Source organism: Budorcas taxicolor, chromosome X, assembly GCF_023091745.1.
Source record: "Budorcas taxicolor isolate Tak-1 chromosome X, Takin1.1, whole genome shotgun sequence".
Lineage (NCBI taxonomy): Eukaryota > Metazoa > Chordata > Mammalia > Artiodactyla > Bovidae > Budorcas > Budorcas taxicolor.
The window spans coordinates 44043774-44063784 of record NC_068935.1 but is presented as its reverse complement, the minus strand read 5'-3'; the positions used below and the strand labels follow the sequence as shown (position 1 = coordinate 44063784).

The following is a 20011-nucleotide window of genomic DNA, read 5'->3' as shown; positions in this document are numbered from 1 at the left end:
TTTTTATTGTGTACATAAGACAGTATTTGGCTGTTGTCTGATGGGGTTTGTTCAATTCCTCTGCATGTTTACCATGTATAATCTTTTTCTGCTTATGTTCTCCAGGCCTGCCGTTCAGTATACACTCAGGCTTGAGATGTGGAACCAAAATTGGTTTGCCTTTCTCTAGCCACTAGCTGCAAGTGTGTAAAGGAGCAATGTTTTTCTTCGGTCCCCACTGTAGATAGGCACAGCACGTACACAGTGGACATGCACACATGTATACACACATGTGTACACAGGATATATGTTTCCTGAAATCCACTGAATCATGCTTAAATGATTGACTAAAACTTGAATTCAGATTAGTTGTCCTAATGCTAATGAGTTTTCTGGTGGGTCACAAATGAAGCAGGCCCATCTTCCTTTGTAGCCACCAGTCTTGAATTAGTAAAAGGAAGTAGTTATTCTTTCTGATTCCCTAGTTCTTTGCTATTCAGAGTACTGTTATCTTTGTTATAGATCAGAGCTTGGTGCCTTAGATTTTAAAACTTTATATACACAATCTCTTTTATATAAAAGGCAGAGACAATCATTGTAACAACGTGTTTCTGATATTTTTCTGCGCAAATTTCACACGTTGAAACACTGTTAAACCTTCATATGTGTGCTCTATGCAATAAACTTTGCAGGTAAAGCAAGTTTTCTTCATGTTTTAATAGCAAAAAATGTACTGAAGGTGGTATAAAGGTGACACCAGCTTGTAACCAAGCTATGAACACAGGCAGGCAGTATGTTTAATAAATAGTCATCACATCCTCTGATGCCCCTCTACAGCCACTTGGTGGTTTGGCAGTGTGCCACCGCGTGCGACATTAAGGTGTGAATTTCGAACTCTGGTTTTCTCCCTGCACCTGTTTCAGTGCTTGTTACTCCTGCCTGTGATGGCTCTGACTTATATTTGAGGCCAGTAATTAAAGTATCTTTCTTTTTACTGTGGTAAAATTTACATGAGTGGCATTTAGTACATTTAAAATGGGCAACTGTCACTGCTGCCTAGTTCCAGAATGTTTTCATTACCCTAAAAAGAAACCCAGGACCCTTAAGCTGTCACTCCCCATTCCCCCCTGCGCATCCCTTTTAAAGCTCATATCTGGTGAGCCACACGAGGAAAACACAGTTGCTCTTAACAGTCTGCGTGTGTGCTCTGGCAGTCATTGTGCTCTGTTGCACGCACATGACATCACTGTTACTGTGTGTGGCGAAACCGCTGTTTGGATCTGCCCATAAATGTTTAGCTTCTACTCTGGAAACATGTTCCACTCCACTGGGTTTTGTGTTGGATAAAGGTGCGGTCCTTGTTTATCCCTGATCTGTGGCATCTGGTGCTTTGAGAATAGTGGCAGCTGTTCCCCACTTGGCATTCCGTGCCGGGCCATGCACTAGGATTGTTGAACCAGGGCATTCCTTGGTAAGCACACAACCTAAAACACCAATATAGCACCCTCCTGACAGCTCTGAGGTGTTGGACACTGACCCGGCCTCCACGCTTGCCGTAGGCTGGTGTCACACACGGGTCACCTCACGTTTCCCTTGCTCTCTGGAGAACCTCTTGGTGCCCACTCCCCTGAGGAATAGGCCCCTGGCCTCTCCCAGTGTCACCCCTCTCCCCTCCCTAGAGTGCAGTTTCAATCCCCAACAACCACAAAAATGCAGTAAAAACATTGGAAAGGATGCTGGACAAGTCTGAAGACCTGAATCCCACCTGAGGTGGCTGCAAGCCCACCAGGTGACTGCGCACATCACGGACCTCTCTGAGCCCTCTGGTGTGGCGAGTTGGGAAGCTGGGCTCCAATCACTGAGGGCCTTCAGTTCTCAGGAGTCACTGACTCACTGTGGCAGGAGCTAAAGGGTTGAGAAATGGGCATAGAACTGTAGCAGCAGCTGGTGCCAAGAAGCACAGGCCTGAAGGCAGACTGTCCAGCATGCCTTATCGGGGACTATCCAATAGCCTCCCCCCCCGCCCCCACCATTCACAGGCCTGGTTGGTTGCAGACCACTTTGACCTCGGTCTCCCTTCCCACCAGTCTACTTTTGAGTGTTCCTGGATAGGCTTGTCTCATAATTTCTCAGACTGTTGTAATAACCGTAGTTCACCTGTTCTATATGCCGGATACTTTAGAGGCATCATTTTAAACCCTCACAACAACCCTGTGAAGTGTGGGTATTCATTTTTCCCTAGGACACAGACTCGTGGAGGTGGGTATTTGTTCAACGTTATACAACTAGAAAGAGGATCTGGTGCTCAAGTCTAATTCTAAAGTCTTGGCTTTTGCGGTGGGTAATATACTATCTTTGGTGCTAGAGATAAAAATAATTGCTAATGTTTGTTGAATGGTTTTCTTGGATGTTGCTTTTCTTGCATGCCAATCGGTTGTCATGCTTAATAAATAAGCATTTGTATAATCATGTAATGTGCATGTGATTCTGCAAGGTAGGAATTCTGTCTTGTTTTACAGGCGAGGAAGCCAGCTCAGAGAAGTTAGGTGACCTGCCCAAGGTCTCATACTTAGGAAGTGGCAGTGCAGCCAGGATTGGAATCCAGGCAGTATGGCTGCAGAATTTATCTTGTTACCGAAAAGTAGATTATGTTCTTGATACTCTGATCCCCTTCATTATGAGGGAGAAGAGGGTTCTCTGCTGAAAATTCTGTAGATAGACTTTCCCCTCCTTCCTCCTGAGTCTTAGGTTGTCATTGTTAAAATGGACTGCTGAGCACTGAGCGTGGTGCTTCCCTCATTGTGATGTAGTGGACAGTGTTCTCCCCTATGGCAAGGCAGCATAAGCCTTATAGCCTGGGCTAGAGGTGTGCCCAGGGTGTGTGACCTTCAGTTTTCTCATGTGGAAAAGTGGGGCACTGGTGCCAGTGTTGGCTGTGAAGCCTTGGTATAGTGGTATAAGGTGCTTCTCAAGTGTTAAGCAATATCTCGGGGCCCAATGCTGGCAGACAAAGGTGGAGCCTGGGATTGGCGGGAAGGGTGGAGGGGGCTACAGGTGACCTCAGGCAGGGTTGTGCAGGCTAGTCATACAGCTTTTTCTCCACAGAGCTCTTTAGCTCTGGCATAGGCCAGGGTTTTGCATGCCGAGTGGGATGGGAAGCAAAGGGTGATGGGATTGAGGATGACAAGATGGGGTCAGTGATAGGGTGGGTGTAGCATCTCAGGGGGGGTGAAGATGAGAAGGGCTGAGAGAGGTAATTGAGCCGTCAGTGGACTGGGGAGCTAAGAACTAGCTCAGTGAGATGAAGAGAACAGGAAGGGAAGGGGATGCCGTCAAAGAGATGCAAGTACCAGTGCCGTGAGGGCCTAGGATTTCCCTGTGCCAAAGCAGCAGAGGTGGGGGCACTCCTGTCAGGGTCTCCCCCTGGGGCCCCCTTGGGCTCCAGCCTTTGCCACTGCCCATCACCCAGCTCCTTTAGGAAGCAGAGGGCCACCATCTCAACTCCCCACCTCACCCCTACTTCTTGGGGCCCCAGATGACGACCCAATAGACTCTTATAAAGAGTTTTAATGATTTTAACTGCTAATTTCTCTAGGGAAACACACAAGAGGCTGTTCTCCATTCATAGCAATAACTTGCTACAAACAGGCCTTGATTCATATCATGGCAAATGCTAGCTTCAAACACGTTCTGTCCTTTCATTACCCCGGGTGTGAGAGTTCCTCCGAAGACCTCTGCCTTTAGCTGAAATGTCCTTCCACCTGAGGAGCCTGCCAGCAGACACCTGTGTCACTGGGCCTCTGACACCATCCTCAAACAACTACATGGTGTGAGCAGGTTGGATGCCCCAAGAACCTGAGCCTCAGGGGTGTGGCCATGAGCCATGATCTAGAAGCTACCTCTACCTCTGTCCACACCATCTCCACCTCCCCCACCCCTGAGACAGAGGGGCCCCAATGAGCAGCCTCCCAAATGACCGGTGTCCTTGAGCAAGATCACCTCCTGAAGGCCTGGCAGTGGAGGAGTGGCCACTGAGGCACAGCAGGGTCCACATGGCACAGGGAAACGCAGTCAGAACACAGACGGGATGACTTCCCGACACACTTCAGCCGCAGTTCCCCTTCTGGCCGACCCCCTGGCCAACGGAAAGCAATGTGCTCTTTTTAAGGGTGATCACCATCTGGGAAATGTTATTTGGGGTCAGAGTGGGGTTTTTCATTGTTATTGTTCTTAACTGGATCCAAGTGCTATTATGGGGTTTCTTTTGTTTATAATTCATGTAATTGAACTGAACTGAGTATGTCCCTGAAAGAAGAGAAAATCATTCAGGTTTCTGGATCTGTGGTATCACCTTAGAACAATTCCACCGAGCAGAATTAGAAGTCAGGAGGCAAGTTATTTATATGCTGCTTTATTTCTGTAAGGATACACGGAACCGTTAGATGATCATGGCTAATGACAAAATGTAGAAATGAGGCATCGGCTTCTCTAACCACTCCTACGAGAATGTTAGTATGCATTGTCATTACATGTGTACTCTTGATATCGTCTCATTATACTATGTAATATAACATTGTAGCTAGAATACAGTAAATAGGGGATCCTGCGACTCAGGTAAGCACTACGTGGAACTCTGGTTCTGCCTGTGGGCACAGTGGCCTCCATGCCCCTCTAGAGCCAGTTAAGCTCTGGAGGAACAGTCCTCAGAATCACAAGACAAGGGAATTGGCAGGCCTGTTTAACACACCGACACAGAGCAGACAAGTACTATGTTACAAGGGATTCCACTCGTCACTGCTGGGAAATGTCATATCCGTGTCAATGACAGTTCTGGCGCCTGCTCACCTACCCCTCTTAAGTTTTATGGTTACTTCTGTAGGATGAATTCAAAACTGTAGGAACATATAAGGGGGCTAAAATATTCTCATGCAAGTCTCCAAACCCATAAACTATGTTGCTATTAATTAAAACAAAGGAATTATTAATTAAAAAAAGATAAAAGGACAGCTGGGTTAGTTTTGTTAAGCTTCCAAAAGTATTCGCTGTGATGACGTTCTTCTGAAACAGGCTCGTTTTCTTAGATCTGCCTACACTTTCCAAATCACCTGCACGTTCCATGCTTAAAAGTAGGAACGCTCAGAAAACACGCCACACAGGGAAATCAAACGTTAGTACAGGGAAAAGGTCAGTTGAGAATTACAGCTAAATTCAAATGTTAATTTTTTGGAAATTCGGATTAGTTATTTGAAAGCACAAAAAACAGAAGGAAGGTTTTGATGAGGAAGTTATTTAAACCATGCATTTCAGTAAGTTCTTTCTGCTCACAGAACAGGGTGAGCAGCTGAGTTGGAGCAGCCGCTGCAACTCTTGTGTCGTGTGATGACAACGTGGGTCCCAGCTGAGCCACAAGAGGTATCTCAGTGGGGCTTTATCTCTTAGGCTTCTTGCTTACATCACTAAGCAGCTACATGGTCAGCGCTTTTCTGCTCTATGATAAACATGCAGAAGAATCAACCTACCTAAGTATTTGTTTCCTAATTGCAGCTATGGAGAAATAAACTTTGCTGCAGGCTTGCTTTTTGCTAAATCCTAATATGATCACTGTGTGCCCTTAACTCAAGTAATAACTGTAAAATGGGAGAAAAGACAGAAGGAGCAACTCTGAAGAGGCGAAAGGCCGCTCTTGCCCTATGGGTGGTGCCGGGCAGAGGGCAAGGACACAAGGAACAAGACTCAAATTCCATTTTACAGGACAGGAGCCCCTGTCACTTTACAGCTTTTTGGCACAGTCGGGGCAATACACTTGCTCCTGATGGAAAACAAAGCGCTTGTTGGCCAGATTCACGGAGCATTTTTTGCAGTGGAAGCAGTAGTCGTGCCAGGATTGTCCTTCATAGGCCACCACACTGGAGCCTTTACCAAACCCTGTGGAGGAAACAGAAGCACACAAGAGCGACAGCTGAGTGGACACAGGTGGCAGCCAGGCTGCCGCCTTGCCCATTCATGGAGCCGACAAGCACGCAGGCTGCATCCGCCCGGCGCCCGGCCCCCCGCTCCACCGTGCAGTCCCCCACGCCGCCGGGACCTGAGAAGATGCCAGAGCTCCGCCGAGGGCCCCCCTGCTCTCCGGAACCCACATCCCCAGCCACCGCCATCGCCCTGTGACTGACGCGCACCGACCTCCCAGCACAACCAGTTTCTTTGATTTAGGTCAGGGCCATGGCATCAAAGTGGCCACCAGGAGGCAAACTTGGGCTGTTTGTGGGGTGTGCACTTACCGGGCCTCGAGGAGCTGCTAAGCTTCGATTTTTTCTATAAAGAACCACCACCCACGAGGGACAAGTCCTCTCTCCACCCGGATGCCTGCCCCGGAGGTTGGCGCTGGGAAACAGGGTGAGAGGCAAGCGTTTCCCGTGGCACACTGGGGGCTTCCTAGCTTTAGAGACTGGGTGGCTCACTCTTGACACAGTCCTTTTCCCTGAGGATGGCAAAAGTCTTCTCAAATGTACATTTCAAGGCTCCCCGGGAGATGGGAAAATTGGAGGCGGGGGGGAGAGGGCCCAGGGCACGTGGACCGCGGCCGCGAGATGAGGAATGAAGTGATTAGCTCGGCTCCTGATCGCAAAAGAACTGCCCACTCGCACCTCTGAGCTAGCCTTCGGCTACGGGGTGTTCTCATCCCAGCTTCTCACTCTCCGGCCTCCCCCCTTCCCCTCCCCCCCCAAGCCCACCGTGCTCCTCTCCCCCACCCCTCTCCCCAGCACCCCCCCATCCCGCGCAGTGCCTGCCCGTGGCCGTGGGTCTCAGGCTCGTGATCTCCGGCAGCGGCGTAAGTTAGTCGGCAGTAGTTGTAAGTGTTCTGTGTTGCAAAGGCTAACCTGGCCTGGGGGAGAATCCAAACTATTTGGGGGCCTTTGGGACCACAATGGCAGGGGGAGAAGGGCATTCTTTGGGGCCTTTGTGGATGAAACCGACGACGTAGGAAAATGAGAGATGGTTACCATGCGCAAAACCTAGCCTGGCAGACTTAGCAAGGACTCTTTAGCCTACCAGTGATTGGGTTCTTGCATCCAGCACACTTCTTGGCCACAAAGTTCTTGTAGCAATCCACGCAGTAATACTGGTCCTCCACAGCAGTGAAACGCTGCCCAGCCAGCTTCTTAGAGCAGGTAACACACACAAAGCAATCGGCATGCCAGGGCTGATCCTGGTAAGTGATTCCTCCAGATGTGATGGCCTAGACCAGGGAGTGTAGCACCGGATTCAGATTCAACAACCATTTTGTTGAATGCCTACTACGTGCCAGGCACTGTGCTGGGCGCTCTGGTCTATAGTATCTCATTAAATCACCACAACGGCCATGGGAGGCAGGTGCTATTATTATCCGCCAGTTACAGTTGAAGACACTGAGGCTCAGAGAAGATGAGCCCCTGTGCAAGGTTACTACATAGCAACTGGGTGCAGGAGGCCGGCCTCCAGAGCCAGTGTGCCCTTGGACAGCCTGCCTTGGCCTGGGCGCTGCTTTCTACTACCACAGAATGATAATTCCTACGTCACAGGGCTGTCGTGAGGATGGAAGGGGAGAGTGTGTGTGCAAGTGCTCTGCAAACTGTCAAACACTGCTAGAACTCCCTTGACACGCACCTTGTTGCACTTCACGCAGTGCTTGGCAAACTTGGTCTCATGGCAAGTCACGCAGTAGAAGTCCTCCCCTTTAGGGAAGAAGCTTCCTGTCCCAATGACTTGCTTGCAGTTGCTGCAGGTGAAGCAGTCTTTGTGCCAGACAGTGCCCTTGTATTCCACGTTCTGATCTCCTGCAGGGGGGGGGGGAAGCGAAGGGGTAGCCCCACTGGCAGTGCCCTGCAGGGGGCTGCATCCACTCGGGGTGCTGCCTGGGCCCTCCAGAGTGGACGGAATCCAGGCCCTGCAGTGCGTGGCCCCATGCTTCCATTCACCTACCCGCGGGGAGTTCTCCACCACATCCTCCATGTGGTCATGCCCACCCAGACTCTGTCAGGAAGGGAACCCCGGCCGTAGTGATTTAGGGTCAGATGCCTGAATCCCCACTCCCCCACCCCCATGGCCTTTGTGGATACAGAGATGCAATGTGACCCGGAATTACACCCTAAGGAAGAAGCATGCTTCGATCACTTACTATCCCAAATGAGAAAGCGCTACATACTTTTCACTTCCTTCTCTTGCCACAGACAGTTCTCTCCAGTGTTCTTTTAGCTGCCAGGTGTGTGCGTGTGTGCAAGCATATATGTGTACACATATATTCCGGTATATATATGCGTGCATATATACGCTGAACTCCAGCATTGGCTCCCCGCAGCTCCAGCCCCATCCCCGCAAGCAACCCCTTGCCACGTCTGCCCTCAGGGCCTCCTCCCTGGCTGCCCCGGGGCTGAGTGTGGCTGGTACCTGCTACGATGGGCTTGAGGCAGCCCTTGCACTTGGGGTTGTCCTCCCGAGTGGTGCACTTGTTGCACAGGATCTTGTTGTCCTTGGCCACGAAGGTCTCACTGGCCAAAGGCTGGAGGCACTTGGAGCAGCGGAAGCAGGTGTCGTGCCAGTAGCGGTTCTTATAGTGCACCTCCTGGGAACCGAGCAGTAGCCGGGCATGGTGAGCAAGACCTCCCTCAAGACCACCCAGTGCCCCCGCCCCCCTGCCCAGAGCCCAAGCAGGAGGGCCAGGGCCCCACCCACATCCCCCCGGCCCCGCCCGCCTGCCCCCCACAGCCGCCACTACCTTGGAGTCGGCGCCGATGGGCTTGCGGCACTCCACACACGTGTTGGCGCAGAACTTGTCGAAGCACTTGAGGCAGCAGTGGTGGCCGTCCTTCTGCACGTACTTCTTTCCCTGCAGGTTGTCTCTGCAGTAGTGGCAGTTGAACTTCTCAGCCATGGTGCCTACTTTATAGCTGGAAGGACCTGTGGGGGGTGAACAGGAGGGACAAAGAGCCAAGGGTTAGGCTGGAGTGTGCCTGAGGGGCTCCAGGGAGGCCACCCTGGGACCCAGGCAACAGACACCTCACCAAGACACCCGCGACAAAAGCATCCTGCCATGAGTCCCTGGCACTCTGAAGGGGGGGCGCAGTTGACGAGCAAGGGCAGGGCTGGGATGGGGCAGGCTGGAGAGGGGAGGCTGGTCTATACCAAAGGACACACTGCTCTGGGTCGAGTCTGCAGGTGGCAGCTCGTGGGCTCCCCCTTCACAGGAAGGAGGTGCCCAGACCCTCACTAGAGACCCAACCAGGAGCCCCGTCACCCTCCCCAACTTTCTCAGCACAGAGAGTATCGTCTGGAGGCCCTGCTCTCCTCTTAGCGGCAAAGTTCAGTTCATCTAAAGAAAAACTTACTGCTGACTCTGGACCACGCTAGGCATGGAAGCAATACTTAGTCATTTAGTTTAAATGTCTGCATTTATTTTAAACATGCCAGAGCACTTTTTAATCCCTACAAAAATCCTAAAGAATTATTACAAGATACTTTACTAACTTTTGAAGCCCAACATTCAGGCAAAAGAGAACTTATTAAAATGGCACTCTCCATAGGTACCAGCCAGTCTTGCAATTGAAAACTATTTGTCACAGTGACATTTGGTTTTGAGATGAGCCAAAATCAAATTCCCCTTCGTTAGAGCATCTGAAGATCAATATGGTTAATAAACTGTATGATTTAGGACATTTGCTTTTTTTAAAAAAAAAAAATTGCAACTGTAAAGTATAATCTGGGCAAAAAAGACTTAAAAGATTTTAAGTTGATTATTCCAAGAACCCCTTCCACTTTGTTCCTATGAACAACTCCCCTTGCCCCCTCCCTACCCCAAAGTCACAGCCCATAAAAAGCACTCTGAATCCTGCTACTTAAAAGGTAACAAATATGAGTTTCTATCAGCTCCCAACTTTTGTAAGCATATGCTAATTTCTTCCTCTCTCCCTGAAAAAGAAATTTACATTGGTAAATAGACAATGATTATTTAATTTGCCCAGGAAACACAAAAACAGACACTATTTTCTCCAGCTACCCACAAACATGGTTACTGTGTGAGCGAACATCCCAGGACTAATTTAGAGAGAAAGGAGGGAAGAGGAAGGAGCACTTGCCTGGTACTCACCGTAGCTCTTCCGCTAACTGAACAGCCCCGGACTCCCACTTTGGGTCCCATTCCCAGTTTTTTTTTTTTAATGCAAACACATGTCCACGTTGTTTGGATCCTGTTGCCACAGGCAACCAAACAGCAGAGTGAGCTAAGGAAACCACACCCTGTGTCTGAGCAGCGCCAGGGAAGGCGGTGAACTCTCACTCAGAACCAGCAGCCTCCAGACAAGGGCGGGTGCTCGCCTCCCCGCCCACCCCGACCCCAGCAGTTCCAGCTCCCACAGACAGACCCTCCTCTCCAGACACCTGGTGACTGAAGACGAGGAGTGACATTCTTCTATGAAGACACAGGCTTGGGACAGTTGTGTCACAGTTCAGAGATTTGAGACCCGAGAAAAGTTCTTACTGGTACTTTCCCCCCGAAAGAAAACTGGGGTGCCCCCCTACATAACTGGGTTAGAAAGGAAAAGCAGAGCCCTGATGAAACCAGGTCTATCTCCTTGAACTACACACTGTGTACGTAAGGGAGCTTTTAAACTGTCTTCAGCCCCTGTGTACATGGGACAGAGTGCCTGTCACAAGGATAGAATGTTGACAATCACTCTCCTTAATTTATTCTTGTTGGCCTTTCACATGCCACATAAAATCCTTGTCTTATTAGCTTTTCCATATTGAAATTGTACACTCAACAAAGATTTACTTTCTTGTTAAGAGCTTCATGGAGAAACCAAATAAATCTCCAGTAACAGTAAGTGCCAGGAAATTAAATTATCAGTGGCTCCTAAATGCCATTTGGCAGGTAATCAGAATTTGTAAGATTACACGGCACTGGCTTCCTGTGTGGCTAGTAACCATGGCGGATTTAGTCCTTCATAGACTATCTTCTTGGATCATATTTGAAGATCCCTCCTTCTCTCTTATCAAAGTCTATAGAAGTTTGCACCCAACTCATTTTAGTATATATCACTCTCTTTTGATATCATCCAAAATAGAAATGGATTCTAATATTTCTATCCCAGAGTACCATACACAGACCCACCTAAAGGCTGGGTCTATCTCGTGGTATTTCTGAGTCCTAGCTTTATGGTAAAAATACAGATATTCATGTCATACCAAAAAAGACTACCAGAAAACACAGTAAATTCTATGTAGAGGTTTTCGAGAGAAGGAAAACCACTGTGGTCCACACTACCATTAAGATCTTACCTGCCAAGCCCTTCCCAGCTTAAAACCACATACTTTCAAATAACTACTTTACCAATGCCAAGTTCTTCACTGGTTAATTTTCATAGTTCTGGAACATGACTTGTTCAGAGTTTCTAGGCACCCAATGAACTAATCCATAATCCATGGCTAAGCAATGAACACGGCAGAACAAGAGTATGTTGAAAACAGACTCTGCCAGTGAAACTGTTCACACCTACAGTACACGGTTATAAACCAAGCAGAAGGAAAATTCAGTGAATCAACCCCTGGTTAATGGTACCACTAATTTTCAAAAGTCCGACCACTTGGTGTTTTTGAATCCCCGCTGTATGCATTACTTTTTCTTCTTGTAGGATGAAAAGTCCAGGGTTATTTCATATGTCCCGTCACAGTATACTTAAACTCAGAGAGTCTGTATCCAGATGGAGTGACAGATTTCAAAGGGCATACCCTTTTAGAACAATTTCCACAGCTGACTTGAGCCTTTTTCATGTATGTGGAAACACTTATTTGTCAAGATAAAATAGGCACTTCTAGGAATGCAAGCTTTATTGCCTAATAAGTAAACAGGCTGGAAATACTTAAAGCATGTTAACAATGTCGATGTCAAATTCACGAACTTTAGTACTTTTCTGCAATAAATCCAAATAAGTGGAACTTGGGCAACCTGAATGAGATTACCTCGTGTTTTTCTAACTTTATGATTATTTGGTCAAAAACTATTTCAAACCTTCATGCAGAATACTTAGGTAGAAGCTGGGGTAATACATTCCTGCTGCAGAAATAGTTACCACAACAGAACTCTGCATAAAATATGGATAATGTGCACAAGAGCAAAATATTGTTACTACTTGTCATCAAATAGATTAACAACTCTTAAGAAAGTGGCTTATAAATGACAATGCTGAGACAGACAGAAGTTCCTAAAAGACAGCAAACACTCTGATCTGTGGGCTCCACCAAAATGATCCACCGTGAAGATCTGACTTCATGAGAGAAAATCTCTACACTTTCCTTTTTTCCCCTTTGCTAGAAATAAGAGACTAGAGGGAAAAAATGGTGAAGATGGCATTTTTATCTCCTCTTTAATCTTAGTGAATGACATCCACTTAGGCGTTTAGCTCTTAGGGAACAATTTTCTACCTCCTTAGCAATTTCTACGTTTGTGAAATACAAAACCTTTTAACCTTCCAAAATTTTCAGATCTCTCTGCCTTGGCCTGTTGCCGTTATCAGGAAAAGGCAGGTCAGCAATCAAAAGCTGAAACACTGGATACATAACATTAGAACGATCCTTTCCTTCAAGGTTGCCTGTCCCTGTCCAGAACACGTGTGCCCCAGGGGAGATCTCTGACTAATCTCACTTCACAGTGCGGCCTTCACCCCTGTGTGCTAGTGAGGTTCCTCTATCACAGGAACAATTGCAAGTACACTAGCAGCCCTGGAAACCTGATCCAGGGCCCGGGCGACATGGGTCCCCCAGTTTGTGCCTATGGATTGACAGGTGGAGGTGAGTTATCACTGTTCAGCTTTTAAAACCTCTTTTATTAAAAACATTTAATAACAAATATTTCTGTTTTAGAAAATAAAGGGACTGCTCATGGGACTCTAAGGTGCTGATGTCTAGGTGACAGTCCTTTATAGACTTAGCCACTTGGAATGCAGCTGGAAATGTGACTGGGTGATCAAATTTTAGTATTTATTCCAAGATGGTAGCCTGACTTTCTCGCTATGCCTGCTTCAAAAGACACATCATTTTTCACTTAATAAACAAGCTTCCTCTTTCAGAAAATTCCTGAACTATATGCAACATGCTAAGAGGGCCCTATATAAACCTCAATATCTCAATAAAAAGTTTGGGCTTTCAATTTAATCATGTACACATACAAGAAATACAACATTACACAACATTTGTTTACTATAAACCTCTCATTAGAGAAGATACAATTTGTATTTAATAATCTTGTTTCTGTTTTATACATATTCTCAGGGATTTCTTGCTAATCTTCATTATCCCTCTCCTGCCCAAGTGGCTCACAATAAGAATATCTAAGGAAAAAGTGAATATTATGACTAGGTAGCATTTTTCTAACTATGTACTTTCCACGAGTGGCATAATATACAGTATAAACAATGAACAGCAACTCAAATGGGAAAAAAACATAGGTTATTTCTGGTCTGTTAATTGCTATTTCCAGGACAGGACATTAGTCACTCCATGTATAAATGCTGGCTTCTAAAGAAGGGGTATACTGCTTTCCTGAGAACATTCAACAGAGCGAAGCCTCAGCTGATGAAAGGGAGGCTTATGCAGGAGCCACAGCTGCACACCTGGAGGTCCCACCCCACGCAGGGCGGGCTCCTGAGCCACCACTGAAAAGTGGGCTTTCAGAGAATTTCACAGAAAATTAGAAAGTCATTTTTGCCCTACAAACAGACCACGTTCAGGAGGCTTCCAAAATGCCTGCAATTCCTCTTTTGGCTCATTGGTCACAGGTAACCCAGTTTAGATGCCACTGGGGATCAGGAGGGGGCTGTGTAGAGATGGTCCAATGAAACATTCCATGCCCCTGAACTTTCCCTGGACAGATCCTCTCCCAGAACTGCTCTGTTCTGACACACAATACGTGCAGCACATTCTGCCTTCCACACCGGAGAGAAAGGCTCGCTGACCTGGCAGCCAACAGAATGTGTGTTTTCCGTTTCTCTAGTTGTGGCAAAGTAGCAGGCGGTTGTGTGGTAGTCATTCAAACTACAAAACGTTCAGTTTCACCCTTGAACAAGGCTTCTGACTACCACTTTCCTGTGATTTCCAGAAGCCAGTTCACTGGGTCTTCCCCACCTTGCCCACTGTTCCCTTTATATTCCGGCCTGGAAAGGGAGCTACATGATTTCACTGCCCTCCCACCTGCCCCATCCGCAACTTTAAAGGCCAAAGGGTAAGGAATGAAATCTGCAGAACTTGGCAAACAGTAAGTATTCAATACAAAAGCATCAGTTCTTGTCCTTGAAAGGTCCTCTCAGTATGTGGATGGTCCCTAAAAATGGATTATGATCCATCCAGTCATCAGAGCCTCTACTCTGTCCACACAAAGTCCTTTTCAGGGCACTATGGGGCTTCTTTCTGTGAGCACTTCTTTCTCAACTGCTTTCACGGACCTATGAACCTAATGCAACAGAAGATGAGTTCTGATTAAAATAAACTATTAAAATAGTTCCTGATTTAAAAAATCATCTAGACGGTGCCAGTAGTTTGTCTAGTCAGAGTTAGAGCCTTCAGATTTACATAAAAGTAATGTCAGGATTTGGTGCCATTTAAAAACCCAAGGTTGGTTGTGTTATAAACGTGTCACCTTTGAAATATATCTCCCTATTCTGTCATTTAATCAGTAAATAAAACAGGGAGTTACTCTACCAGTTAACACACGTTCAAGGTCCACTGGAACAATTGCTACAGCTGACTAGTTTGTCTACACCCAAAGACAGTGTATGCTGGCCGATTACCACAATCTCGGGCGTGTGGTGCCATGTTTGTAAAGTGGCTCCTGGGGGTGGGGAGAAAAACAGACAGCCCTTGAACACTTGGGAACAAGGAAGACATTGCATACTGATTCCCTAAAGCAGTGCATTCCATTATAGGGTATTTGTTTTAAAATACCAAAGTCAAAGTGAAAGTGAAGTCGTATCCGACTCTTTGCGACCCCATGGACTGTAGCCTATCAGGCCACTCCATCCAAGGGATTTTCCAGGCAAGAGTGCTAGAGTGGGTTGCCATTTCCTTCTCCAGGGGATCTTCCCGAGCCAGGAATCGAACCCGGGTCTCCCACACTGCAGGCAGATGCTTTACTGTCTGAGCCACCAGGGAAGCATTCCATTATAGTGTATTTGTTTTAAAATACCAAAAGAGAAGTTTAAAAGTATTTCCATTGTTTAAATATTGACAGTCAATTACAAGTTTTCAAAAATGTTTTTTCCAAAAGACTGCCACTGATAATTACTTTGCTCCTTAATCTGAAAGCTGGGAGATGGCACAAAGTGCCTGGTTCCTAAGAAAGGGAACTGTTACTTAGGCAGAAGGCAACAGAACCACAGTGACGTTCCTGGCTTTGCAGGAGAGAGGCAGCAGGCTAACTCCAGAAAACTGGGCTTTCTGGGGAAACTGGCCATCCTTCAGGCCTTTGGCTCTATCTCGGGAGTCTTGTCCATGGCCAAAGGGCTTTCTCAAAGTCAGGAAAACTCTCACTGTAATGATAATGATGCTCCAGAGGTTCTGAAGCTTTGACCCCTTTTCTGATGAGAACAGTTAATAATCTACATGTCATATCAAAAGTATCATAGCTGTTTCTTCGGGAAGACTCAAAACACAGCTCAGAAAAGGAGAAGGTATGGTTAAATCAGTATGGACTTTCTTACTTATAACTCTTCCTCCATCCAGCTCTGTATCTGATTGATCTTTTCCAAATACTTTAAATTCGATTTATAGCACTGTCAAGATGAAGATTTGTATCTTATAAATAACAACAAAAAAATCCTAATAACAAGGAAAACCTCTTTCCTCACAGTGTCCTTCAGCTTCATAAGATGTCCTGGAAACTGTACGATATAGTGGTATATTTATATATTAAAAAATAAACTACTCAAACTGATGATTTTACTTGAGTAAGAATAATCTTTTGTCTTGAAAACAGCAGTTGAAGAAGGCAAGGACAGAAAAGAGATGAGTCAGACTTATTTACTATTTAGACAAGACTAAAATAATTTCATCGAAAAGTATCTTTTAGACCCATGATGGATTCAGTGCCTAATAAAACTGTGCTTGCTAGAAGATAAAGAATATGAAGCTTTTACCTGAGTGTCTATGGGAAGCCATGGCTCAGACACCGAGTTCAGGAGCAGCACCTACGCCAGTCTTCCCTCGAGCCCAGCTGATAAGGCTGCGGCTCAGTTGTGAACATACATTTAAGGGGAAGTGGCTAACACAAAAATAACCAAGAGCAGATGGCCCACCCCTCCCCAGAGATCACAACCTTAATCCCACTAGAAAATTCTTAACCATTTTAGGTGATCCAAGGGAGAAGAATAGGACCCAGTAAAAATACCAAACACTACATATAAATACCTGTGGAGCTACTCAGCATCCAAATTAGCTCCAGAGCCAGAGAGGCCACATAGAAAGTGATCCCTGTACCGGAATAAAATTTAGACTCAGCCTTGGCATACCTTAACGCTGAGCCACCCTCATTAATCCACTTTATATGCCTAAAGAGCTTGCACTTGGTCTTCTGGAGAGTTTTTGTGCTGTTAATGATAAAAGTAACTATAAGAGATAAACTTATGTTACCAGTGTAATTAAAAGGGATTAGACATGAAGAATACACAGATCAAGGGCATTATCTCTGTCCTCCTTGGTCTGCACCAGAGATCAGCAGAACACTGAAGAGGGCAACTCTAGCCACGTATCTCCTTAGAGTCAGCGTGGGGCAGGAGGCAGCGGCATACACGCACATATACCTACTATGTACGCCAAGGAAGAGACACTGTCCTATAAACAAAATCTCTTGCTTTTCACTGCCAGGGAGAGTCCAAGTAGAAATAGGGACAAAAACATGGCATCCTAACATGCTCTAATGGCTTCATGGGGCATCCGCTGGCTGGAGGCTGGTCACTGGGATGGAGCTCCAGGAGGAGCTGAGGTCCTGAGGATGGTCTGTGAGTTGGTCCCCCACCTCTGTCCTGACCCTTCTCTGGCTTCATGCCTGGCCCCCTCAGCCTCACGCCCTCCAGACACACCCCACCTCAGGTCCCCACAGCCGCCCCTTCAGCACAGAGCCTCTCATGGCTGCTCCTCTGCTCCCTTCAAGGCTTTGCTCCAAGGCACTTTTGCAGTGTCATCTTCTTTGGCCACCCTGTTTAAAAGAGCAACCATGCTCCCCACCCCACTCTCCCTACTCTCTTCCCCAATCTGCTCCCCATGAAAGCTGTGTGTTAAAAAACTGAATTTAAAGACGAGAAGCATTAATCAAGACACATATGAAACGGAGACATAGTCCCACTTGGATTCCTAAAAAGTGGCCTTGGCCATTGAAGTTTAAGAAAGGAGACAACCTTCACTCTGGGTCATGCCATGTCTCATCTAGTGCTTGTCACTGGTTTCCCCCTATTCCCCCCCTTCCTCCCCGCAGGCCCAGGGCCAGGGTCATGCTTTACTTGGCTTCCTGTTCCCAGATCCCACAGGTAAGCAATACATGCTTCATGATGAATGAACCAATGGGTTTCATGGTTCTTATGCTCTTCAAATGTTTAAAAAGAAGTTTTTCTAAAAGTTAGCAAAAACTATCAATAATTCCTAGTTGGCTGTCAAATGACATAACAATAAAGTCCCAGACAGTACAGGCAGATTTATTATACATTAGTGTCAAAAAAAAAAAAAAAAAAAGCCCGGGGAAAGAGAGGAAGTGACATTGCCCTCCCGCCATGCCTCCACAGCCTCCTCCTTATCTCAGCTGATTGCATTCTGGCAGGGAGACTGGCCAGGTTGAACTATGCCGCACCCCTAATACAAACTCAAACTTATCACTCAGAGGAAATGCTCTTATTTTATCGGATGATTAACCTTTACAAACGCTAAATTTTCAATTTTAGTGAGGTGTATTTTTAGGTAGAGCTAATGTATTTTTAAATGTCTGTCTGGCCTGCTCTGAACAATAAGCTCAGAAGCCCAGGCACTGGGGCCCCAGGACCTTGGGCAAGAAGAGTAATTCCTTTATCCGCTTGATCCTCGTCAAAGGTGGCAACACAATACAGACAGACCAAGAGCCATATAAAATAAGCAAATACACCTAAATCTCTTTTGCCTGAAACACAAGGAAAAACACAGAAGCAAGAGAACTGCTTTCTGACTATTCACTATTAGTCAACTCCAACAAGCCAGAGTGAGCTGGGAACTCGAGCAATGACAACAGCATTTATGTTGCAGTTTACACCAAGAAGGTGAACTCTGCCTTCTTAAAAAAATTAATGAGGTATGACCACCATCTGCTTTGACATCTGTCCCCACTGCCCATGTCCTGAAGTCACAAAGCTACAACTTTCACAAAACCAAAACAGAGAAGGCCTTTTGCTGGGTGAAAATCAATTTCTCAGTAAGAAGAGCAGGTGGTCCAGTGGTTCAGAAACCTTGACAGTTACTCAGCATCTGAGCCACCTTTGTTACATATTAACAGCATGATGTGTGCCAACACCCTTAACAATCGCTGCACTGTTTACAAAGCACCTTCATGTACTGTTGGTGGAGCTGGTTGGTGTTTGACGAACAAATCTCTTTAGCGCCCGAAGGCCATGTTTCAGGCCTTTCAGCCTCTCCTGCTCCAGCAAACATCAGGATGATGTTTTGGTGAGTGTTGGGCATCACAACGTCTAAGTCTCCTCTCACAGGAGAACCCAAGAACCATTTCAGAGGTTAGCTACACACTCCTGCCATCCAACCACTCTGCATTTACATCTAACCTACCTTTGGCTCCAGCTGGAGATAACACCACCCCATGCATTCGTTGACTTTATAACACTTCCTGAACACATGCCTCACTGTGCAGTGCAAAATATTTTGTTGGTCACAAAGAATGAGAGACAGCCCTTCCTGAGCAGTGTACCAAGATCAACATACAGATGACTAGCAGGCCAGGCATGGCACACTGAGTACGACAAGACAGATGGAAAAGTGGTATCAAGATTTATCACAGTCAGAGATCACATCGGGTTTGGGGGACTGGACAAGGCTAGATGGCTGTGATGACATGAGCCCTGGTCCCTGAAGAATGGGGGAGACTGCAGCGCACAGAGAAGGGGAGGGGGCATTCCAAGAAAGGGGACAGTGTGAGCAAGGGTATGAGAAGAGTGGGGCTCGCTCCAGAGGCAGGAGGCAGAGTGGGCGGGAGCGTATAGCCAAGGGAGCCATCGTACACACCGCCTCATTTCCTTACTCACTCACTCCAGAAGCAGGGAGGGGCTCTGACAGGGAACGGTGCTTCTCCCCTGAGATGTCAGGAGGGCAACCTGCATGAAAGCACCCTGGGCAGTGGGCATGGAGAGGAGAGCTGAAAGGGCCACTGTGGCACAGGACTGAAAGGACAGCTTAGGTGCACTGGATGGGGAGAGGCCACTGCCCTTCTGAGGTCATTCGTGATTCTGGGTGATCAGGGAATCGATGGGGCACTTGGGAGGCAGAGCCAGTGTGGGGAAGAGTGGAGCTTTATCTGGGGCTTTATAACAAGGTTCTTCTGAGATGTCAACAACTAAGCCCCTTTAATGGGATCCCATGTGTCGAGCTGAGAGAGAAATAGGGATGAGGGTAATAAGGTCAGGTGGAATCATGTTCATGGAGATTCTCACCCTGCAATCGAACCTCAGAATCTCTACCTCACAAACAACTCTGGGAGGATCAAACTTCCAAAATTCAAAGGGGTGCAACCTAAGAGTCAAACATGGCGAATTCAGTGACCCAGTTGGCCCACATCTTGGGAGTTCCTCACTCACGGCTTGGCTTGTGGTGACCCTTCTCCCTTTACCGTAGTTTTCTTTTACTGAAGAAATTGGAAAACTTACTCAGGTTTAGTTACTTGGCCGTGAGGCCAGCCAGAGACAACAGGCTGATAACAACCTGAAATGTTGTATTTGTGAACCTATCACTACTTTCACCTTTTCTCTTCCATTCTTCTTCTCCCCAT

General features: G+C 46.8%; 1 protein-coding gene across 1 annotated transcript; it reads right to left on the bottom strand.

The window, feature by feature from the left end:
* Nucleotides 1-4374: 4374 nt before the first annotated feature.
* FHL1 (four and a half LIM domains 1) lies at nucleotides 4375-16287 on the bottom strand. Its single transcript, XM_052663669.1, has 6 exons — nucleotides 16137-16287; nucleotides 8732-8913; nucleotides 8404-8578; nucleotides 7624-7793; nucleotides 7030-7216; nucleotides 4375-5904 (listed from the first exon to the last, which is right to left on the bottom strand). Exons 1-6 carry the CDS (start codon nucleotides 16156-16158, stop codon nucleotides 5750-5752), a joined length of 891 nt encoding a protein of 296 aa, XP_052519629.1. The 5' UTR covers nucleotides 16159-16287; the 3' UTR covers nucleotides 4375-5749.
* Between the last annotated feature and the right edge of the window lie 3724 nt (nucleotides 16288-20011).